This window comes from Hemicordylus capensis, chromosome 2, assembly GCF_027244095.1.
Source record: "Hemicordylus capensis ecotype Gifberg chromosome 2, rHemCap1.1.pri, whole genome shotgun sequence".
Taxonomy (NCBI): domain Eukaryota; kingdom Metazoa; phylum Chordata; class Lepidosauria; order Squamata; family Cordylidae; genus Hemicordylus; species Hemicordylus capensis.
In genome coordinates this window covers 148054577-148080051 of record NC_069658.1, presented here as the reverse complement: position 1 = coordinate 148080051, position 25475 = coordinate 148054577, and the positions used below count along the sequence as shown (strand labels likewise).

At 45.6% G+C, this 25475-nt stretch overlaps 1 protein-coding gene across 3 annotated transcripts in view; it reads left to right on the top strand.

Moving 5' to 3' along the window:
- The first annotated feature begins 7822 nt into the window (after positions 1 to 7822).
- Positions 7823 to 25475, top strand: part of CORO2A (coronin 2A) — a 90968-nt gene continuing 73315 nt past the window's right edge. Inside the window, exons 1-2 of one of the 3 annotated variants that reach the window (XM_053291287.1) lie at positions 7823 to 7843; positions 9149 to 9799. In XM_053291287.1, the coding sequence (XP_053147262.1) occupies positions 9785 to 9799 (15 nt within the window). In that variant the 5' untranslated portion in view covers positions 7823 to 7843; positions 9149 to 9784. Of the gene's footprint in view, positions 7844 to 9085; positions 9800 to 25475 lie in introns of those variants that run through there. The other 2 variants (XM_053291286.1, XM_053291288.1) reach the window with 2 other exon arrangements.

Sequence of the window (25475 nt, the reverse complement as noted above, 5' to 3'; positions counted from 1 at the left end):
ACATCCCTTTCTGGGAAAGGTGCATGAGTGTGTAGTGACTAACCAGCTCCAGACACTCCCTTGGAGGGATTATCTAGAGATCCATTGCAATCAAGCTTTATCTGGCATTGGAACAGAAACTGCTTTGGTCGCCTTGTGGGATGACCTGTGCAGAGAGAGACAAATGTCAACAATAGTGCAACCATGTTAATTATCTTGGATGTCTCCACGGCTTTTGATACCAATGACCAGGGTATCCTTTTGGATAGGCTGGCTGAGTTGGGGATGGGAGGTACTGCTTGGAGGTGGTTCCACTCCTACTTCAAGGCCCATTTCCAAAAGGTAGTGCTGGGAGATTACTGCTCAACCCCTTGGCAGTTATACTCTGGGGTTCTGCAGGGTTCCATTCTTTTCCTTGTGCTGCTTAACATCTGTATGAAACTGCTGGGAGAGATCATCCAGATATTTGGCCTGAACTTGTATAGCCACCGAATGGCGCAGTGAGGAAATGACTTGACTAGCAAGCCAGAGGGTGCCAGTTCAAATCCCTGCTGGTATGTTTCCCAGACTACGGGAAACGCCTGTATCGGGCAGCAGCGATATAGGAAGATGCTGAAGGGCATCCTCTCATACTGCGTGGGAGGATGCAATGGTAAACCCGTCCTGTATTCTACCAAAGAAAACCACAGGGCTCGGTGGTCGCCACTGACTCGACAGCGCACTTTAACTTGATCATCAGTATGTGGATTACTCATTCAGTTGTATCTCTTTTTAATCAGGCGCAGGTGAGGTGGTGACTGTTGTGAATTGGTGCCTGGATAAGGGTGAACAAGTAGAGACACAATCCAAACAAGACAGAAGTACTGTTGGTCGGAGGTTCCTCTGCCCAGGTGAATGATGTCCTAGATGGTGCTGCACTCCTCCTAAAGGACGAGGTTCACAGTTTGTGGGTGCTCATTGATCCAGCACTGTCACTAGAGGCTCAAGTGGCCTCTGTGGCTTGGAGCACTTTTTATCAGCTTTGGCTGATACACCAGCTGCAACCTTTCCTGGACAGAGATAGCTTGGCCACAGTGACTCATGCTCTGATAAGCTCCTGCTTAGGTTACTGCAATGCGTTGTACGTGGGACTGCCTTTGAAAATGGTCCAGAAACTGCAATTGGTACAAAATAGGGATTTATTTATTTGATTTGATTTGATTTGATTTTTATGCCGCCCTTCCAAAATGGCTCAGGGCGGTTTACAATTAATTTAAGATGATTTACTGGGGCTGGGCATTTTGATCATATCACACCAGTACTTCATCAGCTGAACTGGCTCCCAGTTCATGGCCATGGCCAATTCAAAGTGCTTGTTTTTACCTTTTTTAAAGCCCTAAACGACTTGGGACTAGGTTGCCTTAGAGGACTCCTTGCCCCATATGTCCCAACTGGGACCTTAAGATCTTCTTTAGAAGCTCTGTTCTGAGTGCCCCTGACAAATGAGGTGAGGCAGGTGGAGGAGAGGGCCTTTTCGGTGGTGGCACCCCATTTATGGAATAGCCTCCCCAGTGAGGCTCACATGGCACTGTCACTTTTTTCTTTTAGATGCCAAGTTAAGACCTTTCTGTTCACTCAGGCTTTTACAAACCTATTTTTAAAAACTGATTTGAAAAAGTTTGAATGTTTTATATTGTATTTTGCTTTGTGTTGTGATTTGTTATGCTTACTGAATGTTTTTAATGTTGCATTGTGAACTGCCCAGATAACAAGTGGTTGTTGTCATCAGTGTCATAATTGTTTTTTGTTCATGAAAGATGGAACATAGTAAATATATTAGTATACTAGAATAATATTCCCTTTAAATATGGTGGCTATGCCCTAGAGCAAACGAATTTTGAAGCATGCAAACTCTAACCCTAAGATTTGTATTTTAACTATGCTAACTTGGCATAACCTCTGTTAACTTGGCAAAGAGGCACCTTTTACCGTGGTGATTCTCTTTATTTGGCAGGGGGAGAGTAACTGGCCCTATCCACCCCCAGCACAGTACTTCCAGTGACTGTTGCTGGTGTCTATCTTATGTTTCTTTTAGATTGTGAGCCCTTTGGGGACAGGAATCCATCTTATTTATTTATTATTTCTCTGTGTAAACCGCCCTGAGCCGTTTTGGGAAGGAAATCGAATGAATGAATGAATGAATGAATGAATAATAAACAACTCTGTACCAGCAAAGAGGTGTTATGACAATGTATTGAATCCAATAACTGCTGCAAGTAGGCACTTTAAGAAACCCTTTAACGTGTGGGAAACCGCATACAAAAGCCCTGTTTACACATTATGTTCAACATTTTTAATTTGTGCAACTTGTATACAATGTACCCAGGTACAGATCTCTATGCAGGCAGAGTTTTTTGCATGTTATATTGAATGCAGGTACAGCAGTACACTTCCTGTCTGTACAAAGCATTCCTATCTGTACAACCCCCGCCCCCAAATCGCTAAAAAAAACCCCTCGCCAATCACGGATACCCAGGTTGTTGTTGGCAAGACCAGTCAAAATTCCCATCCACATATACTCAAAACCATGGTTGGTAAAAGCGTGGTTGGCAAGGGATGACTGTATTCTGAAAGTAATGCTCTGAAAAGTTTGTGGTTGCCCGGCAGCCATTCCTAAGCTGTGGTGTTCGGTAAAGCTGGGCTCACTTCTTATCTGCCAAACTATTCTTGGCTAGTTTTCTTTATTTCGCTGTTGGCCAGTTTATGAATGGTAATTACACAGTAAGAGGAAAGTGCTATGAGAGAACAATTGTTTCCTGTAGTTAAGCAGCTTTGCAGGTTTTTGGAACACTATAGAAAACTTATTGAACACAGCACAACAGGGGAAAAAATGAATGCGTCATCCTTTCTGTGCAGTATGATTCTTGTGTACCACAGGTGATCAGCCAGTTTACGAGCTTGATATACTGGAAAGTGATACACAGACTATCACTCTTATTTTACATATGTATATGTTTGCAAACATTTTATTTGATGACACCTTGAATACATTATTAACTTTCAACAGTGGTTTAGTAATGCTTTGTATTCATGGAATTCACTTTTAAATTTAATTATGTGATCTCACAAATGTTAACTGAGGGACTAATGACATGTTAATGTGCAGATATGTGGAAGATCGTCGCAAATTTGTTTGTTCTTAATTAAAAATAAATGGAGCGGCAATGCAGTGATGCAACGGTGTGCATTTTAACCCTTGCATTACACATGGCTCCAAATGGCTTCCTTCACTCCACACTTGCTTTTCCTCTTGTGGCATTCAACATGCACATTTATGTGTAGATAACCATTTTTAAAGAGCTAGGGTCTTTTTAGGCATTTGGGCAAATGGGTCACCTCTTGATCCTGGTGCAGAACAGGCCAGGGCTTTGGGGATGTGTGCACCTGGCGAATTGTTCTTATACAGGAAGAAACAAAGCTTCCTCAGCTTGGACTTGATTTGGTGATTGCCAAGCAGCTCTAGTCAGCTCACTTTAAAGCCGCTTCAACAAAACTGAGCAACAGGCTCAAACTGGACATACAAGTCCTCCCTTCAAATGTGCCTCTTTAAACTAAGCAACATACGTTAGGTAAAGTGTGCCGTCGAGTTGGTGTCGACTCCTGGCGCCCACAGAGCCCTGAGGTTGTCTTTGGTAGAATACAGGAGGGGGTTACCATTGCCTCCTCCTGCACAGTATGAGATGATGCCTTTCAGCATCTTCCTATACCACTGCTGCCTGATATAGTAGCAGCGGGGATTCAACATACATACACAATATTAATTCAACAAATATATTACAGCTGGTACATCACTAATGAGATCATGTGTGAGGCTTTGAACGTCTCTGGTTACAAATGTATGATGTGCAATTTGCTTGAAGTCCAGGATCCTTTACTTCCTCTTCTGAGAAGCAAAAGGACTGCAAATCTGAGGTGAATCCCATGTATGCTTTTTTTTTTTTAATTGTGAATGCCCAGCTCAGTGTCCACTTTTGCACAGTGGCAGAGGCAGGCATATAGAAGCCTAGCAGAGGGGGAAGGGGAGAGTCCATCTGTTTCCCACCTAGTGCTGCCTGGAGTGAGAGACCAGGTGGGTGCTGAGGTTCCTTCTGCTGTTGCCTGCCTGCTTTTGCATCCCCTGTGGGACTGCAGCCTCAGGTCAACATCTGTGGGAAGTGTGGGCAGGACTGGGACCAGCCCCTGAGTGACTCAGCTGTTCCTCGGGTCACCTGCTCAGTTTTGGGCTTTATAGGAAGGGTCCTTGTGGCGGCGGGCCCGCCACCAGTGGGGTCGCCACCGAAGGGACGACACCAAAGGGGGTTGCCCCTTTGGGGGAACCACATCGGGGGAGAACGAGGGTGAGGGCTAGAGGGCTTCTGTTTAATTAGTTTAAAGCTGTTTTAGACTTGGGTTGAGGTTGCTGTAATGTGTTTGGGTTCGTCTGAAGATCGGGGGACAGGGGGCACCTTCGTTGACTATGGGGCAGCTATCCCGGTGGTGGTGGTGGTGGTAGTGGTGGTGAATAGAAGAAGTAATGTTGGCAGGGGAAGGGTAGTCAGAAATTTAATAGCTGTCTCCCCTTCCAGCTGTCCTGCCAGCTCTTTGACCTTGGTGAGCACTGCCAACAACCCACATAGCTTTTCTCTGCTCCTCTGTAATGCCAGGTCAGTCCAAAATAAATCTGAACTCATCCATGATTTGATCATGGATGAAGGGGCCGACCTGGTATGTATTACCAAGACTTGGTTGGGGGAGACTAGTGGTCCAGTTTGGTCCCAGCTTCTCCCCCCAGGATATTCTGTAGAGCAGCAGGTGAGGGGACATGGGCGGGGAGGTGGGGTGGTTGTGGTCTATAGGGATAACATCTCCCTTACCAGGGTCCCTGTCAGGGTATCGGACCATATTGAATGTGTGTACCTAAGTTTGGGGACCAGGGATAGATTGGGACTTCTGTTGGTGTACCAATTGCCCCATTGCCCAGGGGAATCCCTTACTGAGCTCACAGACTTGGTCACGAAACTTGCGTTGGAGTCTCCCAGACTCTTGGTGCTGGGGGACTTCAGTGTTCACTTTGAGACCAATCTGTCCGGGGTAGCTCGGGAGTTCATAGCAGCCATGACAACTATGGGCCTATCCCAAGTGGTCTCTGGACCGATGCATATTGCAGGTCACACGCTTGATTTGGCATTTTACTCTGATCAGGGTGGTGTTCCTTGGGTGGGGACTCCTGTGATTTCCCCATTGTCATGGATGGACTACCATCTGGTTAAGGTTGGACTTACAACCACTTCCCACCTCCGCAGGGGCGAGGGGCCCATTAGAATGGTCCGCCTGAAGAGGTTATTGGATCCACTAAGATTCCAAGAAGCCTTGGAGGGATGTAATGTTGGCTTTGCTGGTGATCCTGTTGATGCCCTGGTCGAGAATTGGAACAACTTGCTCACCAGGGCAGTAGACACGATTGCTCCCAAGCGTCCCCTCTGACCCACTTCAGATTTGGCCCCTTGGTATACAGAAGATCTACGGGGGCTGAAGCAGCAAGGTAGGCGACTGGAGCGCAAGTGGAGGAAGACTCGACTCGAATCTGACAGATTGCGACATAAAGCACATCTCTATGCTCTATGCTCAGGCATTACGTGCGGCAAAGAGGTGGTTCTTTTCTGCCCGTATTGCCTCTGCGAGTTCACGTCCAGCAGAGTTGTTCAGGGTTGTGAGGGGATTAGTATCTGCTCCACCTCCCTGGAACTAGAATTTGGAGTCATCAGTTACCCGCTGTGATGTGTTTAAAGAGTTTTTAGCAGATAAAATCTCTTGGATTCGGGCCGACCTAGATGGAGACTCCACAATTAATTTGATGTCTGAGTTGGAGGTGCCCAACGACTCCTCTTATGTGATTCGACTGGATCGGTTTCAGTTTGTGACTCCTGAGGATGTGGACAAGTTGCTTGGAGCGGTGAGGCCTACCACTTGTTCTCTTGACCCTTGTCCAACATGGCTTGTTCGATCTAGCAGGGAGGCTGTTGTAGGCGGCCTGGTGGAAATCATAAATGCTTCTCTGAGGGAGGGCAGGATGCCTCCTTGTCTTAAGGAGGCAATCAATAGACCTCTTCTAAAGAAGCCTGCATTAGATCTCTGTGTTGAGCAATTATAGGCCTGTTTCCAACCTCTCATGGTTGGGCAAGCTAATTGAGAGGGTGGTGGCCTCTCAGCTCCAGGCGGTCTTAGAGGAAACTGATTATCCAGACCCATTTCAAACTGGTTTTCGGGTGGGCTATGGGGTGGAGACTGCTTTGGTTGGCCTGATACTATCGACCATAGTATCCTTCTGGAGCGTCTGAGGGGGTTGGGGGTGGGAGGCACTGTTCTACAGTGGTTTTGCTCCTACCTCTTGGATAGATTCCAGATGGTGTCAATTGGAGACTGTTGCTCTTCAAAATCTGAGCTTAAGTATGGTGTTCCTCAAGGCTCCATACCTTCTCCAATGCTTTTTAACATCTACATGAAACCGCTGGGAGAGATCATCGGGGATTTGGAGCTGGGTGTTACCAATACGCTGATGACACCCAGATCTACTTCTCCATGTCAACTTCTTCGGGAGCTGGCATATCCTCCCTAAATGCCTGCCCGGAAGCAGTAATGGGCTGGATGAGGGAGAATAAACTGAAGCTGAATCCAGATAAGACGGAGGTACTTATTGTGCAGGGTCAAAACTCTAGAGACGATTTTGATCTGCCTGTTCTAGATGGGGTCACACTTCCCCAAAAGGAACAGGTTTGCGGTCTGGAAGTACTTCTGGATTCACACCTCTCCCTGGTTTCTCAGGTTGAGGCGGTGGCCAGGGGTGCTTTCTATCAGCTTCGGCTGATACGCCAGCTGTGCCCGTTTCTCGAGATCAGTGACCTCAAAACTGTGGTACATATGTTGGTAATCTCCAGACTTGACTTCTGTAATGCGCTCTACGTGGGGCTACCTTTGTACGTAGTCTGGAAACTTCAGTTGGTTAAGAACGAGGCAGCCAGGTTGGTCTCTGGGTCATCTCGGAGAGACCATGTTACTCCTTTAGTGATGGAGTTATACTGGCTGCCAATAGGTTTCTGGACAAAATATAAAGTGCTAGTTATAACTTACAAAGCCCTAAACGGCTTAGGCCCTGGGTATCTAAGAGAGCGTCTTCTTCATTATGAGCCCCACCGCCCATTGAGGTCATCTGGGGAGGTCCGTCTCCAGTTGCCGCCACCTCCTTTAGTGGCTACACAGAGACGGGCCTTCTCGGTCACTGTCCCGAGATTGTGGAATGCGCTCCCTGCTAAGATACAATCCTCCCCATCTCTGGCAATTTTCAAAAAACACCTGAAAACCCATCTTTTCACCCAAGCTTTCTCAGCTTCCTAAATTTGGGTTTTTAAAATATTTGGTCTATTTTAAAATTCAAAACTTGATTTCGGGGTTTTTAATCACCGTAATTGTTTAATTGTTGTTTTAAAATGTTTTAAAATCGTTAATTGTTATGTTGTTTTTTAATTTGTTTTAGGTCTTTACTGTTTTAGTGGTTTGTCTTAACAGCCATTCTGGAAGGGTGGTATATAAAATAAATAATAAGGGCATGGTTGGTTCTCACTGCTCCCTCTCTATTGTATTGTGCTTGTAGCAAGGAAGGCTCTGGCCCTGATTGGCCTAACTGGTGTTACAGCTCAGAATGCTCAGCCATTCAGGGAAGACAGCAGTTGACACTCCAGTTTAAATGGGTGGGATTTAAAATTCACACAGGGAATATACTGGCAGAGAGCTGGGAAGGGGGCCCAGGTGCTAGGGGAAAGCTAAGGGACAGGGAAGGAAGACTGTGGGGGTAGGTGTGACTGACTTCCGGACAAAACAGAAGTGGAAGATAGGTTTTTGCTAACTTTAAAGCAGCTGCAGGGTGTGTGTGCATGCGTGCCTGATTTTCTTTAGAATATTGGCATGGGGGCAGGGGGAGGTGTGTTAACCTTTTCTCCCCATGCTATTATAAACTTCGCTCCCTGAAGCTGTCACTAGCACTTGGTTGGGGTGGGGTGGGGGCAGGTATCTGTAGGTGCAGCTATAACACCACCAATCAGTGGTTTTGTCTCGCACGGAATGCTTTTTGATGGTTTCAGTTCACATATTCAACTGTGCCAGCAATCAAATATACATTAACCAAGCATACTGAAATAAACTGATATGTATGCATGAACAGGTTGTACTACAGGCTTATGTGCACATATATCTCTCGAGTAATGTAAAGACTTGCATATGTGAATTGTGTGTACAGGAATCGAGACTAGCCCTCAGGGAATAACAATTCACATGACTAAGCTCCCTAAATATTAAGCAGTAGTACAGTAAGGGCTTAAATAGGCTTGCGTAAATGTCCAGTTTCACAAAAGTGCAGCTTAGGAAGAAACTCCCTTTCCCTCCCATAAATAAATAAATAAATAAATCTCGTTCTTATGGTCTTGACATATGCTTCAAAGTGTGCTGCGCAGGGGCGTAACTATAATAGGGCAAGGGGAGACAGTTTTCTCCCCCCCCAGAGGAAAGTCACATGACTGACTCCCCCAGCCGTGCACCCGCCCAGGCTTCCTTCAGTTGTATTCATCCTCCGAAATTGATGTGAGTGTTAAGACCTGGAGCTACCAGAACAGCCTGTCTTTCTCTAGTACCATTAAATGACTTGCATCGTCCACAATTTATAAAACCTTTTTGAAAATAATTTAAGATGTTGTTCTATTGTGGTATGCATATATATAATGCTTTTTGTTACCATTATTCATCCTCATTTAAGGTGTCTTTACTTTCGTGAGCGGAACTTCAGTGAACTGGGCCCCATTTTAAAATCTTGTCTCTGGGCCCACTCCAACTTTGCTAAGCCCCTAGTGCTGGGAATCCTGTGGGGGAAAGGATGAGTGTGTGCAAAAGATTTTTAGTGATTGGTGCTGTACCATGCCCTCCACCTCAAAAACCAAAATAAACCAGGCGAGGGAGTAAACAAACATGAGTAAGTTATGCAAAGTAGTAGAAAAGACAAGGGGGGGTATGGAAGAATGCGTTTGCACTAAATTTGCATAATTAATACAGGTTGCAGAATCCAACTTTTCCTAACGCAGATTTTTTTTATTATGATTGTTTTAAGTGCAGCACCCTGATTTCCACAGGGAGCCTCCCTTCCCTGCAGGGACTGAATTTCTGCTTGCATGTCTCCGCCTATCCGTCGTCAACAATGCGATCGCCTTCTTCGCCGAGGCTCCTCATCACGCCTGCCGGACTCCAAGGGCGGTACACAAAGGGAGGGAGGGCGGGCAATCTGGCCTTTCCTCCTTTTATCTGGTGGCTCCACCCACCTCCCTTTCTCTCTAGATCCAAGCTCGTGTGTGCTCCGCTGCAGTGACTTTGCAAGCGTTCGCTCTGCTGCTGGGGAAGTGTATTGCTTGCTGCAAGCTGGCGGATTTTGAATGTGAAGGTGGGGTTTTTAAAATAAACATTAACAAGGGCGTGAGTGACAAGCAAAGGAGCTTTGCTTCCTTGGCGTCTTGCAGTGCTCGCTCGCTTGCAAAGCTAATCATGATTAATGAATGAACGTGATTCCCTGGTCGCACAGCAGCACCTGTGAGGGGATGGGCTAGGCATTCTCGTCTGCAGAAGGAAAAGCGAGAGGGAGCGGAGGAGGTGTGGTGCAGACACAAATTGAAAGCTTCGCTGCGGAGAGAGACGGCTGAGACCTGGGCGGGCTCCCCAGCCCTTGACGCTGCACCAAAAAAATCCAGGCTGCATGACCATCACAAAGGTAGGAGAGCCTTGCAAAGGAAGGACTAAGCTGATGCACCTGCTCCTGAGCCATAGCACAGAAATGGAGCGCTAGGCATTGTACAAGACCTCAAGATCACGCAGTCTGCTGCACCGTCTTCTCTGTATTATAATACTGCACCTCTGTAAAAACATGTGGAAAAGTCTTGCAGATTTCCCTGGACCGATATTCGAGGGGTGGATCCTGGCCTTGCATCGTTCTAGATCTGAAGGGTGGGGCGAAACAATATCAACAAAAATGCGTTTTCCTTTTTATTTGCATTGATTTGACAGCTGTATACACTATCCGACAACCCCCCCCCCGCCTTCTTTTTTTGTTTCATGTGATGGGTTGGGTCGGCAGCAGCACAAGAAGTCTGCATAGTGCTCTGGGATGCACGGCGTGGATCCCTTCCCTTCTGTAGAAATCAAAGGTCTATAATCCACCAGAAAGTTCCCGTGTGCAATAAAATATTTTTCTTCCTGAAAAAGTGTTGCCGATTTCCTGGTGTGCCCTGGGCGTATAATAGGAACAGATCTTCACCATGAATTAGTTGAGGGGACGTGCAAAATGACAGTTGTTTGGATCAATGATATTGTTCAGATGGGTTTTGGATAGCCAACTTTTTGATGTCAAGAGCAGGAGAGTAGAGCTGGATGAGAGCAGAGCCAGAGCAAATTGTGAAGAGAAGGGCAGAGCCTGGAGGTATCTGGCCAGACAAGGGTGGAGTCAGGACAGAATCTGGAGGGTGAAGGACTGGCCTGGCAAATTTTGGCATTCCCTGGCTTTTCAGACATTGGTAATTCCAGGCCTGTGAATACTCACTTACCTAGTCTCCTGTGGCCAGTAAGAATCTCTTCTGATCAGCTAGTGAAAACCTTCCTTAGTAGGGAAGAAAGTTGCTTCTCCTCTTCTTTTAAGCGCAGTGTGCTAAACATTTCTAACAGGGAGGCATCTTGGCTAGTAAACATTTTGTGGACTAGTAGCTTTCACTGACTTAATTCCAAAGCTGTAATAATCGTTACCTGCTTGGTTTGGTTGAGAAAACATTGGTTGGTTGGTTCAGTTTCTATACCACCTTTCATAAAACATATCCCAAGGAGGTTTACAAAAGTTGGTACAATAAAATTCCATAAAATCACAATAAAATATTAAAATCAATTAAAATCATAAGACATAAAAAAAAATGGAACCTCTGGAAAGGAGTAAAAGCCTGAACAAGTACTGTGTAAACATTTTCATTTATTTTTTTTAAAGCAGCCACAGACTTGGTTGATTGGCAACCTTAGATGGGCTGGTACAGCAGCAATATATTTGCTATGGGTGAGACCCATAGAGGTTACCAAGGCCTGGGGCAGAACATAGTCTTGGGACCCCATTCTAAATGTTGTCAATATGTTGGGGGCCGCCTTCAGCTAGTTTGCCCCTCACTTTGGCTCACAGCTGATACCTACTCCCCAACTTAAATGTGTGTTCCCTTCTTTTTCAGAAATAAAGGACTATATTCCAGACTTTCCAATTCTGTTTCCTAGACAATAGGATGTTTCATATTTCTGAACATTTAGTCTGTTTGAATTGCTACACTTTCATACAATTGAACCATCACTCCTTTTCTTTAAAAATGTCTAAAAGCAATATGCTGGCTTCCTTTGTCCCACAAGGTGTATCGAGCTCAGTTGATCACAGCATGTGCTGGGTTTGTTTGAAATACAACATACTTATAATGTGAATTTAAAAAAAAATCACATTCAATAAAACAGTTCAGAAAAGGGTTTTCCCAGCTAGATATAACTTATTCAGTGTAATGCTTTGTTCCCATAAATTTTCTCCTAATACAGTATGCCTTTCCAAACACGCCCAATATGTGTATTTCTAGGTGGTGTACACAATTAAAACAACAACTACAAAACAGAGTTTTTTTAAAAATTCACAGAACAAAAAGTTAAAACAATTTCATAGGATAAAAACAGTTTGAAATGAATTTCAATTAGAAGCCTGAGAGAACAGGTCTGTCTTGAGAGTCTTTCTAAATGCAATCAGAGATGGAGATGCTCTTATGTTGACAGGGAGCATATTCTGAAGGCCCGGCTCTGAGTCGCCAGCAAGCGAGCAGCTGGCAATCATAACCAGACCTTCCCAGATAATCTTAATAGGCGGTTGGGCTCATGACAAAGAAGGCACTCTCAAGTACTACTCTGGACCCAAGCTGTTGAGGGCTTTATAGGTAATAATCAGCATTTTGTATTTTGCTTGGAAATATATTGGCAGCCAGTGCAGTTCTTTTAAGATGGGTGTTATATGGCCTCTTTGGGTTATCCTGGAGACCAGTCTGGCTGCTGCATTCTACACCAACTGTAGTTTTCGGACTACATACAAAGGCAGCCCCACGTAGAGTGCCTTACGGTAGTCAAGCCTGGAGGTACCAGCTTAGCTCCAGAAATGGACATAGCTGATGTATCAGCTGAAGCTGATATAAGCACTCCTGGCCACTGCTTCAGCCTGAGAAACCAGAGAGTGTTTTGGATCCAGGATCACTCCTGAGCTACGTACCTGATCTGTCAGGGGGAAGATCAGGGAAGTTGAATCCCATCCAGAACAGGCAGATCTAAACCATATTTTGTTTAGAAATCACAGTCAGTACTTCCGTCTTGTTCGGATTCAACTTCAGTTTGTTAATCCTCATCCAGCCCATTACTGCTTCCAGGCAGGCATTTAGGGAAGCTGTGCTATTTCCTGATGAGGTTGATATGGAGAAATAGATTTGGGCATATTTTAAATCTTCTCTTCCTGCATCTATGGCCAGTTAATTGCTCCATTCTTGCAAATAGGTGGTTAAACAGCAAAAAGGATTTTTCCAGTTGTTTAAAGCATACTTCTAGATGAAATTAGGATTTCTATCTGCTTTAATGATTGTATGTACAGTGGGTAGTAGTTATTTTGTACGAGTTCATAATCTAAGGGTTTGAACTTGTTTATGTAGTGTTTCTCTGCCCCTCTATCTATGCCTGCAACACGCCTATAGCACAAAGTTAGTGGCGAATACCATAGAAGAGATTTATTGCTATCACTTTGCCCTTGGGTTCAGGAAGACATGACGAGGGTGTGCAAAAGGAATGTTTAAAACCAGTTATTCTTTGGCTGGGTCAAAGGTCCATGTGATTACAATTGCTATGATTGTTGCACAGAAAACTAATTTACTGCTTTGCTATGGGAAGGGCTTGTGTTGCTCTTGAGTGCTAGGTGATGGCTTAGAGATGTTGCCTAGCATCAGTTGAACGGACTACTAATTGCTCTGTGCTAATTAGCTGGTGCTAGATAAAACAAGAACTGCCTTACTGGATCAGATCAATGCCCATCTTATTCAGAATCAGAATTCTGTTTCCAACAGCCAGATGCTTCTGAAAACTCAAAATCAGGATGTGAAGGCAGGCAGCAGCCGTCTGATAGCCACTATTAACATCTGGCGTTTCAGCCTTGTACCTAGCAACTGTTTCTTCATTTGAGTGTCTAAAGCTGTCCTTCTTCTGTACATTTCATCAGGCTCCGACTGGCCCACAGGGCAACAGGGCATATTCCCGGTGCAGGGCGCCCCTGCACCCCATCTGCAGGGCGCCATCTGCAGGGATGCCCCTGTGCCCCATCCACGGGACGCCCCTTTGCCCCGCCGCACTCAGCAGCAGTGAATACGCCCACCCTTAAGTAGCCATTCTGCTCAAAACCCGGCGCCCTCCCCACATACATTCCACTGTCCTCTCAGTGCCCCCAGTCCGGCCTTGCATTTCATTCCCAAGGGCTCAGGGCAAACAACAACCACCTAACAATCTAGCAAAACCAGTAAGCCCTGTCTCCAAAAATTGATAAAAATTAGAGGCTTCCAGCCAAAAAATTGTCAGGTTATTTAAAATCAATACGTAAGCGTCATCCGTTGTCTTTACAACTTCAATTCTTGGCTCACATATACCACTCCTTTCAAAGCTTTTTGAAAACAAGTTGACCGGATCACATCCATCCACATATGTTCTCACACTCTCAAAGAACTCTAAAAGGTTAACAAGGCAAGACTTGCCCTTCTAGAAATCATGCTAATTCTCTTTCAGCAAGGCTTGTTTTTCTGTATGTTTAATAATTTTTATCTTTAATTGTGCTTTAAATTGGTTTACCTGGAACAGATGCTCTAACTGACTTGTAATTTCCTGGATCCCTTTTTGAAAATTGGTATTATGTTGGCTACTTTCCAGTTCTCTGGCAGAGAGTCTGATTTGAGGGACAAGTTACATATTTTTGCTAGAAGATCAGCAAGTTTATATTTGAGTCCTTGTAAGACAGGAACTCAAATATGAGTTTCTTGATAAATTTTATTTGGATCTAGAATTCCGCCACAAAATTTAGGAGCCAGGCAATGGTCTTGTGACAAAATTACTGGATTTAGTGACAGACGTCGTGTAGTGAAAGTAATATGGGCTTCTCTTTATTCCCTTTTACATGTAACACTCTTAGAACAGAAACAGGGCTGCCTGGGATAAATAAGTATTTTATTAAATAACTCTGAATATCCATTCCAAGTTTAGGTACCATGATTAAATTTCTAGGCTCCCTGGCACCTGGGATTTGTCAAGTCCTGTTTTAGGAACTCTCAGGTGAATGTCATCTGGCCTTGGTTATATGTTTTTCTATATGGCTTAGAACATCATCTCTTGTCACATCCATTTGATTGTGTTCTTCAGATTATCTCTCTGAGAAACACAGTTGAGGTACAGGTATCTGCCCTGTATCCTTTTAGTGAAGACTGATGCCAGTAATTCATTCGGCTTCTCTGTAATCTCTATATCCTTTTTAAGCATTTGACTCCTTTGTCATCTAACAATCTAGTTTCCTGCTTCTAATGTATTTAAAGAAATTTTTATAGTTCTCCTTGATGTTTTTTGTAGGCCTATGACATTATTCGGCTCCCAATCTCAAAGCTGAATAAAAAGCACATTGCTTATGGCCCTGTGTGGAGGCAGCTATTCCCAACACTCTGCTCTGCACAAAGGGTGCTGTGCAAAATGCTGGGAAGGGCCCTTTTGAGCCGAATCAGCAGGAAGGTCCATGGGAAGGTGTGCATGGAACCTGGGAAGTGTAGTCCTTGCCAGCACTTTCTCCATAGAGCTGGGACTTCCTGGGTTTCTGGTTCCAATAAGGCTGTGTAGAGGTGAGCAGTGGGAATGGCTGCCTCCAGTGGGGCCAGGAGTGATATGCACATTATTTGGCTTTGAAGATTTGGAGCAGAATAATTGCACAGGACTAGTTTTTAGCCATATGTTCCTCAACCCCTTTCCCCACATCTCTTTTCTTGGCCTGTTGCCTTCTCATATCCCTGAATCCTCTTTGCCCGCAGCCCCTCCTTCTTCATCCTCTTTTGCTAGGCTCTTCTTTTGGTCCTGTCCTCTTCTAAGGTTTGAGTGCCTCTAGTGGCAGCAGAGAGACCTTTTGGATTAGAACACCATAGCTCTTCGGCCTGGAGGACAGGTCTATCAGGCTACGGTCTTGATGGTTATAGGCTACCTTCAGGTTCAGTGGCAGGATGCCTCTGAATACTAGTTGCAGTTGCAAGGGGGCAACAGCAGGAGATGAAAACATGACCCTCTCCTGCTTGGGGGCTTCCTTTACATAGGAGCATAGGAAGCTGCCGTATATTGAGTCAGACCATTGGTCTATCTAGCTCAGTATTGTCTTCACAGACTGGCAGTGGCTTCTCCAAGGTTGCAGGCAGGAATCTCTCTCAGCCCTATCTTGGAGAAGCCAGGGAGGGAACTTAGAACCTAGATGCTCTTCCCAGAGCAGCTCCATCCCCTGAAGGGACTATCTTCCAGTGCTCACACATCAAGTCTCCCATTCATATGCAACCAAGGCAGATCCTGCTTAGCTATGGGGACAAGTCATGCTTGCTACCACAAGACCAGCTCTCCTCTCCTTACACATCTGTACACATCTGGTGGGCTACTGTGGAAAACAGGATGCTGGGCTAGGTAGGCTTTGGGCCTGATCCAGCAGAGCTGTTCTTATGCTGCCCTGTTTATCTGTGATGCTATTTATCTCAGCCAACGATTGCCCCACCAGTGTGGAACTTCCTTATCAAAGTTCAGCTTTGATAAGACTGTGTGAGAGAGAGCAATCTCTAAGAAAAAGACCTAGAGCAATAGATCTAGAACAAGCATTCACAAACAGCTGCTTGTTTGACAAAGGAAAAATGGATACATTACCTTTGTGATGTGGTTGTTGTCCCAGAGCCATTTCCCCATAACTGGCTCATGTGCTGCATCACTAACCTATGGATGTTTGAGCACACAGGTAGCCCAGGTCAGCCCCCAGCACAGTACCTTCAGTGACTGTTGCTGATGTCTAGCTTATGTTTCTTTTAGATTGTGAGCCCTTTGGGGACAGGGATCCATCTTATTTATTTGTTAATTCTCTGTGTAAACTGCCCTGAGCTCTTTTTGGAAGGGCGGTATAGAAATGCTGTCATAATGTGCTTTTTAAAAAATTAAGTTGTGCAATCCTATATACACCTGGGAGTCAACTTCATTAAACACAGTGGGACATGCTTATGAAGGATTGTCCTGTAAATAACCATATACATTTTCTCTGTATGGTATTTCCAGTAGGGATGTGCAGAAAGTTTTGACGTTGAAACGTTTCTACTCGAAACAGGCCATTGCAAGTATTTCAAGCACAAAACAGAATGCCCTCTACATAAAAGGCCTGTCTCGAGCTCTGAACAAAACAACCCCATTTTGATCAAAACATTTCAATGTTTTGAGCACCATTTTGGAGGCATTCCCTTGTTGATTGGTTTTCTGGCACTGGCTTCCAATTGGCTTGCAAGTCTCCTTGCTTCTTGCTTGGCTTGTTATCATACAAATAAAATGTTGTCATGGGCAACTGTGCCCCCATTGGCCGAGGGCAGTGGTCCCTTAAATTTTTTCCATCTGTGTGCCGAATGAGTTTTGTTCTGGGCGGAAGTATCAAGGTACTGTGTGTGCACATGCATTCGGAATGGGGCCTTCCTGATTCAACCTGAGCGGGATTGAAAATGAACTGAGCAGACATCCAAAAACGTGTGAGCGTGCACACATGCACGTGCCTTAGGGAACAGTGGCTGAGGGGTGGGAGGGGGAGCACAAAAGGAGGAAATTTCAAAATGTAGTCAAAAGGGACTGGGAGGCAGAGAAAGCACTTATAGTATGTTCCTCTTGAAGAGGATACATCAGGAGGAAGGAATCAAGGAAACTTTGATTTTGTGGTTTTCTCAGCACTGGGTATAATATGCTGTGCTATTGCTGCTATAGCTATCTGGTTTTGCTGGACCTCAGATTGACAAAGGTAGAACTTGGTTGCCTGCCTGCCTTGAGTTGTAGTTTGTTTTGTTTGTGAGATAGTGTTGTGGTGAGAAATAGACAGTGGCTGCTGTGGGTTTGTGTGTATAATATTTCTCGGTGGTTGCTGTGATGAGCTCCATGTCTGGCTTTGAGACTAACTTGCGCTTCACTCACTGCTCTGGTCTGCTCTACGTTCTGCATTGCAAGGTGTACTCAGTCAAAATGTGGCTGAAGTTGCTGTAGTTGAGTTTATGGCTATGCTTGCTGCTAAGGGTGATGCTGTGGTAGCTGTTGTAATGCTAGGAAGTAAGGAGTCATAATTGTGTGTGAGAGAGTAACTTGTGCCAAGGATGTTACTGTAGCATAGGCACTGTGGCTGGTGGTAGATTCTGGGTCAGTGATACTTTTTTGGCCATTTTTTGGACTGTATTTGAAATGTTTGTTCTGTGTTGGGAGGGACTGTGTGCTTCTGCAGTGTTTTTCAAGGCAGGGTTGCAAATTGCAATGCAAAACTTGTGTGTGCACTCGGTGAGGGTAGTTTGTTCTGGCCTTAGGGAACAATGAGGAAACTCGAAACACAACACATTTTAAGCTTTCACCATAGGATCCTATGGGGAAAGTTTAAAAATTTGCTAAAAACCACCCGCTTCCCCATTTTTTTGTGGGTTGGGTGGTAGGTAGCACCCACCATGCCATATCACACAATCCACTTTGGTGTCCCTAGGAGCTACTCATGGGGAACAATGGAGTGTTTCAAGTTTCTCCATTGTTCCTTAAGGCCGAAACACTGAAAACGTTTCGAGCTGTTCGCTCATAATAGCCGGTTCAACCACTGTTTCGGCTGTTTTGTGTTTCATTTTGAGCTCGAAACAAATCACAAAATCCGTTTTGTGTGTGCACACTCACACTTTTTTTGATGTCCACTCAGTTAATTTTAGATCCCGCTTAGGTTGAATTAGGAAGGCCCCACTCTGAATGCATGTGCGCGTACACTGCCTTGATACTGCCGCCCAGAACAAAACTCATTCTGCACATAGATGAAAAAATTTAGAGAGAACATTGTTGTGAGGGTATACCGGGTAGTGGAAGGCAAAGACCGACCATGGGCTGTAATGTATATGTGAACTGGGTCACTCTCTTCATGAAAATATTGGCAACTATTTCCATTTTTCTGGTTTTCAGCCTCTGGGATTTAGTATGGAACTTTTCTGTTCCCTGAATAGACGGAGTGGATTTTTTCTAAGTGGGGTTTCCACTTCTTCTCTTAGCTCAAATTATCAGGTGGTTAATTAAGAAGTAGCTCTAAACTTTCCTTTGAATACTTGAGCATGGTTCCCTTTAACAGGGATTCCCAGATGTTGTTAACTACAACTCCCAGCATACCTGCTGCAATGGCCTTTGCCTAGGGATTATTGAAGTTGTAGTCAGCAAACCCTGGGAATCCCTGTTAGAGGGAACGTTGTACTTGAAGCATGCTAACTGGAACATGAAGTAGATCTCAATGAAAGTGCATAGGAATAAGGATAGTATTGTTAAGACCAGGCCTCGAGCATGAATAGATCCAAATCTAGACAGGGTGGGTGGGTTCTTGGACAGCCCTGAAAACCTGAGGTTGGTGCTAAGAGCCAGCTGACAGAAAAGCCTGATCAGGCAGAGGCAGAAGGCTTGGTTCCTAGTTTAGTGTTAGCCAGCTGCAAGAGTGTCTGTGCTTGCTGTATGTGGGTTGCAGGTAGGTGCAGAAAACACAAGGCCAGCTGAATAATACATCTGAGCCAGCCCTACCCACATGCAGTTAGGGACAAGTACTTCCTCCTCCCTTTCCTGGAGAACTGTTCCAGGAAAGGGAGGAGGAAGTCCTCATCCCTACTTCTATTAATCGTGCTGCTTATAGTATCATCTGAACTGACCCCTCAGTCTATACGACAAGTAAGTTGTTTGGTCATGCATACCCAATTGGTTGGGAGAAGGAGAATATCATGCTGGGAGGGGGAGCAAGGTGTGCTCACTTGGCTATATTGTTCGAACTAGTCTACAGCCCTAATTAAGTCCCCGTCTCAGACTGTGAGGTTCCTCGGAGTCAAGCCTGTGAGGTTCAAGCCTCGGAGTCAATTCTGGAAATTAAGTGAGGATTCATACAAATCTCCACTCCATGTAGTGTATTATTGTCTTCTCGCATTAACGGTTTCAGGAGGGTCAGCAAGTTAAACTGGTGGTTTAGATTTGCTCTGTGTTAATCCAGAGGATTCCACATAATACAGAACTCCTATTGAGTTCAGGATCAAGCCCTTGATGAATAGCTGAAATCTGTAGTTAATGAAAAGTAAAATGATAGTCAGATAAGTTCATTTTTGTGCTTCAGGGTGTAAAATGATCATTATGCCAGTGGCCAAGGAGAGACTTCATGCCACCTGACACACAGTAGATGCTGTTAGAGCTGGCTGGTAGCTTTTCATCTTGTAGCTGTGATTAAGGCTGGAGAATGAAAGAGATACTGTGATCTGATATTGATTTACTGAATGCTGGCTGGTCTGACATCTAACTGCTTTAGTATTATTGGCTATGCAGAGAGAAAGAAAGAGAGTTCTTCAACTATTAAATACATGCTATCTATCTATATTATTAACATGGGGATGCGTGGGGATGTGGCAAGCCACGCCCCCAATGAAGCACCTGATTGGGCAGTGGGGATTCCATAGGCAGATATGGAGGAGGAACCTGTGGCACCATGGTGATTGAGCAGTGGGGATTCCATATGCAGATAAGGAGGAGGAGTCTGTGATGGTTAAGGTCAGTTGGAATGCAACTGTTACTGGTTGAAATAGATGTTCTGTCAGCAGCCTGAAGGGAATGAGCGGCCATGGCAGCACTGGCAGCAAGGAAGGGCCCAGTCAACCACTGCTGCTGTTTGGGGCTACCGAGGCCATTGTCAGAGGGAGGCAGGCAGGCAAGGGATGAGCCTCGGCCTGTCAGCGGCCTGAAGGGAACAAGCAGTCATGGTGGTGGCAGCAGCGAGGAACAGCCTGGTCAACCACTGCTGCTGCTCCTGTGGGGAGGAGCGGGGCTGCAACTGTGAGGGTGGGAGGTCTCTGGGGCTGCAACTTAGCCAGTAGGCAGCAGCAATGCTGCAGCCACGACCAGGAGGGGTGAGGGGGATGGAAGCAATGGAATGGAGGAGCAGGAGTGCAGCTCAGGTGAGGGTGGAGAGATCTCTGAGGTGAGGGGGGGCTGTGGCAGGGGGTGAGAGGAGCAATCAAGTACTAGCGCACAGATGCTCTAGAGCGCGCGAAAGTTCCAGCGTCAAAATGGAGAGAAATAATGGCGGCTGCCAGGAGGCGAAGGCGGCAGGCAGATGGCGGGCGAAGCCCTGCTGGCTGGGAGGCGGTGGGAGGTGGCGGCGAGACAGCCTGGCCAGGGGGGACAGCAGCGGTGGGGTTAGGCCAGTTGGCCAGCCAGAAAGCCGGGCATGCCAGCATGGGGTGGGGGTAGACGGCTGGGCCCAACTAGAGATGCAGATGCTCTGCACCTGGGCCCACTAGTAAGATCTTATTTTCTGCTATTGTATTCAAGGTGTCTTTAGATTATTATCAGTGATTCTGCGTTGGCTTAAGAATCATGCCCACTCCAGTGGTAGGCAACTTTGATTCTATAGATACACATCAATGCAACAGCATGTTCCTTGGTTTGTGCCAACATATTTAAAGCAGTCTGTCCACCCTGGCTGTACTATGGGTCATTTTATACTGAGCTAGATCAATCATCCACCTAACCCAGTGCTGTCCACTATAACAGATGTCCAGGGATTTTGGCAGGGCTCTTTCCTAGCCTGGCTGTCTGGAGAAGCCAACAATTGAACTGAGGACACTAATACAAAGAAAATGCTCTGCCACTGGGCTGTGGCCCCTCCCCATCCTTTTTTGCCTGTCTGTTGCAACTCCATTATAACAAATTATTACAGCATATGAGGTACTTAGGGTGGTTGTGACAATATATTATTGTACCTAATAACATGCTTAGATCTTTACAGATGTAACATATGGCATAGTTCAAGTCAATGCCGGTTCGAATCCCCGCTGGTGTGTTTCCCAGACTATGGGGAAAACCTATATTGGGCAGCAGTGATATAGATGCTGAAAGGCATCATCTCATACTGCGTGGGAGATGGCAATGGTAAACCCCTCCTGTATTCTACCTAAGACAACCACATGGCTCTGTGGTCACCAGGAGTAGACACCAACTCAATAGCACACTTTACTTTTACTTTCCAGTTCAAGTATTTCAAGTACTAAACACAAACTATTTCAATCATTCTTTCACTAATCCTTTAGGCCAGTATTATTGCCTTCATATTGCTGGTGAAGGGCTTGAAAGAATAGGGCCCTTGCCTTGGCCCTTATCAGTGGTGGAGCCTTACTGCCGATGGCCTGTGTGTGACCCCCCCCCCCCGCGTCTGATGTCAGATGCGGGAGCTAGCCACGCCCCCACATCTGACATCAGACGCGGGATGTGTGGTCTGGCTCCCGAATGGAACCTTGAGGCTCTGTTTGGGTGTTGGAGTTCAACTCCTGAAGGGGCCGTGTGGCCCCTTTAGGAGCTAAACTAAGGCTGGCGCTGCGAGCTCCAGCTGTAGTTTAGCTCCTGAAGGGGCTGCGCGTCCCCCGCTTGGAAGCTAAACCAGCATCCCCGCATCTGACATCAGATGTGAGGGCGTGTCGGGGCTGCGAGGCACGGCCCCTGATTGGGTGCAGCCTGGGTTCTTTGAACCCATTGGCCCAATGGTGGCTCCGCCCCGGCCCTTATTAAGTTCGTGTTTGAGGTAATATGTGAATGAAGGACCACTTGGTTCACAGTCCACGTTCCTGGCTGTTGAACTACACTAGTTTTGAGCTTAGTTGGCTTTGTGGTAAATAGAGGGGTGGGGTCAGGTTGCCAGACTGACAGAAAATTCGTTTGGTAACTATGTTAACTCTTGGAATTGGCAACCTCTTCCTCCTGGGTCTGGTTTGGTGACATAGGTGAGAGTGCCCAGAGACGCAAGTTTTGGGTGGTATAGAAATATTTTAAAGAAATAATAATAATAAAAAATAAAGTTGCTAAAAATAAAGTTGCTACTCCATTGCAGCTGTGGATTACGCAGCCATGGAAAAGCAGGAGTTCAGGCTTTTGGTTATCATTGACATAGGTGAAGCTGAGGCCATAAGGAGCAATAAGCAGGGATTTCTAGAGCCTACAAAAACTTGATGGGTTTCATGGCTAGACTAGTCTCCATGTCAGAGTTAATAAATCAATAAATTTATTTTAAAATGAATTACTAGCAGTACAGTCCATTAACTAAGTACGTATTAAACAGGTGACTGTTCCAATCGCATGTCCTGCCCTCAGTGCAAAATTATTTCTCACAAAGGCAGAGGTTCTTCCAGCAAGGCTGTGATAGATGATAACTCCGTCTGGAAAGGAACAAAGCGAGGCCGAAATTAGATTTAGGACATTATTTTTATATGATAAGACGTCACCTGATGTCTGCTTTTTGGTAGAGAATGCAGTAGGAAGAAAATAATTTCCTTGTTACATTATAGGCCAGATTCAGTACCAGAGCAAGCTCTCCTCAGAAAATGGGACCATTGCAACTGGTCTTTTGTGGCTGCTGTTGTGTTATATGTCCATCATTGACTTCAGGCTGCGATTTACCAATTGATGGCCTCGGGGCATAATCAAGTCTGCATTGTCTGACTCCTGCAACCTTTTACTTCAGCCCCACAAGGTTCAGAGTACAGGAAGGGATGATATGAGGCTGGGATGGGATGCCATCCGACTCTTTTTTCAGTTTTACCCCAAAGCACCCTGTTTTGCTACACAGAGAGCACGATCACACCAGTATCGAGTCTGGCCTAATATGAAACTTTTCCACTTTGAGCACTGGAAGTGCCTTGAATCCCTCCCCCCACCCCAACCCACCTCAGACTCAGAATACAGGGGAGGATGAGGATAAAGGCACTTCTCTATCCCTTCTGAAACTTATTGGAAGATAAAGATAAAGCATTCCTGCTCCTGAATCAGCCTTCCCTGTACTGTGAGCCTAGGAATGTCATTGCAGCTCAAGATGCTCTGGCACCTTAGCATTTTGGCTGGGGAGAGGGACGTAGCAATATGGTGTACTTGAATATGTGCAAAGTGCCTTTCCATCACAACATACTTGGGACCCCACATCAGAGGGTATAGCATCTCAAATATGCTTGAGTTCTCTGACCTTTCTTCTTAGATGCAGTCATAGGATGTAGGAGATTTCCCCTGCCTATGTTGTTAATTAGAAAATCCATTGGCACTCTGTACTGAAATGGAGGTGCAAGTTTTGCTTCTCCCGGAACCAGAGAATGAAAGATTCACGTGGCTGGAAGGAGTCTGAACTCTGAAGATCATACAGTGCCCTGAAAGCAGAGAGGCTGTTCTGTACTGACATCCCTGATGGATTAGTTCAACAAGCCAGGCAATTTATACAGGATAAACGACAGCACGTGCATGAAAATTCTTAACAACAAATGTTCTGTATTATTGGAGGGAGCTAAAAGAACTGTTTCTTAACTATGTTAAAATTCCGTCTAAAAAACCCCCCTTCTGGGCTGGATCCATACTTATGCTTGTGCAAGAGCACAAGGAATCTGCCGTGCCTCCTCCTCCACACCGCAGCCTCCTGAAAAGCCACTCTGGAGGGACGGGGAGGGGTAGCCCTTGGGCATGGTGTGGAGGAGGCTGCAGGAGATGAGGGGAATCCTCAGAAATTGCCCACATGAGCACCTTTCTGCAAGTGGTTTTGCACCCACCGTTGGAGCTTACACCACGTTTCTCATGATCTTCCTCCCATCCTTGCTGCCCCCTCTGCCACATTCTGTGTTGTTCTCAAGGGTCCGCTGATCCTCAGGAGTGGCTTTTCAGAGGGCTGCAGTGGGGCGGTGGGGAAGATCCCTTGCATGAGCACAAGTCTGGACCCAACCCAATGCCAACAAATACAACAGTTAAACTCAACAAAAGAGGGTCCTAGATATGGGTGGCTCCCTCCAACAAGCTTTTGATCATGATCCCTTACAATCCTGTTTTATTTTGCCTGAAGATTAGATTGGGCTTAAATGAAATGGAAAGCCTCATTGTAGCATTCTTTGTTGGCAAAGACAGTTCTGGTAGCTGTCTTCTACAAAAACTATAGCAATCAGTTTCCAGTAATGTCTAGACCTTTTGCACTGAAAATCGGCAAAACTGTGGATGACACACAACTTGTGCATTTTGCAAGAAAACACTTAAAGGTGATACAGCTTGCTGGGAGAACTCACTGCTTTTCTGATTTGTTTTCTCCTACTAGGATGGTTTTCTCAGATTCCCATTTTAGTTCCTCCCCTCCCACAACCCCCCCCCTTTAGTCAGTTTTGCACCTGAATTTCTCCAGGTCTGTTATGTGGCAGAAGGAGGTAGTAGTGTGGTGCTAGACTACAGGGCGATTTCCAAATTACGATCTTTGCGCTGGTAGAAGCATTGCAAGGTGCAGTGGAATGGTGCAATTGTTTCAAAATGCAAGTAAAGGGTTGTTCAATGTTTTGTGGTAGGATGGTGGCCATTCATATTGCTGTCTACTGCAGTGTGGTTTCCGGGCAGTGGGTGTCCATATTCTCCTTGGACTGCATAATCTGCCGCCTCCTCCTGCCCCATTTTGGGCCAATGGGTTCTCAGAGGAGGCGGGGATTATGTGACCAGTGTTCACTCTAGGAGGGATTCTCAGATGTTGTTGATTACAATTCCCAGAATCCCCAGCTGCAATGGCTTTTGTGTGGGGATTCTGGGAGTGGTAGTCAACAACATCTGGGAATTCCTGTTAGAGGGAACACTGGATGTGACTTTAAAAAAAACAAATCTCATCTCCTTTGCATAAAACAGTCAAGGAAAGCGCCATTCAAAAACAAAAATTTACTTGTAGCATTGCACAAGCAATCCAGCAAAAAATCCAAACACTAATGGTGGGAAAAGTGCCGCTCCAAAGCAAGAATTTACTTGCAGCAGTGCACCCTTGTACAAGTAATCCAGCTAAACAAAACAACAACAAAAAAGGCAGAGAGGGCCCCTAGATAGACATCAGGGGAGTTGGTGATCAGGTGGATTTTGAACAAGAAGGTGGAGGAGTCAACACAGCTGTCTCCCTTGCTTTGCCCCTGAAAAGTGGTGAGCAAAGCAAGCCCTGGCAGAGCCTCTCAGCTCTTAAGGCTCTGCCTGCCCTCCTGCTGTGGGGGGGGGCAGGGTGGGGGGAGATAAAATAAAAAGAGACAAATAATATTGAAGTG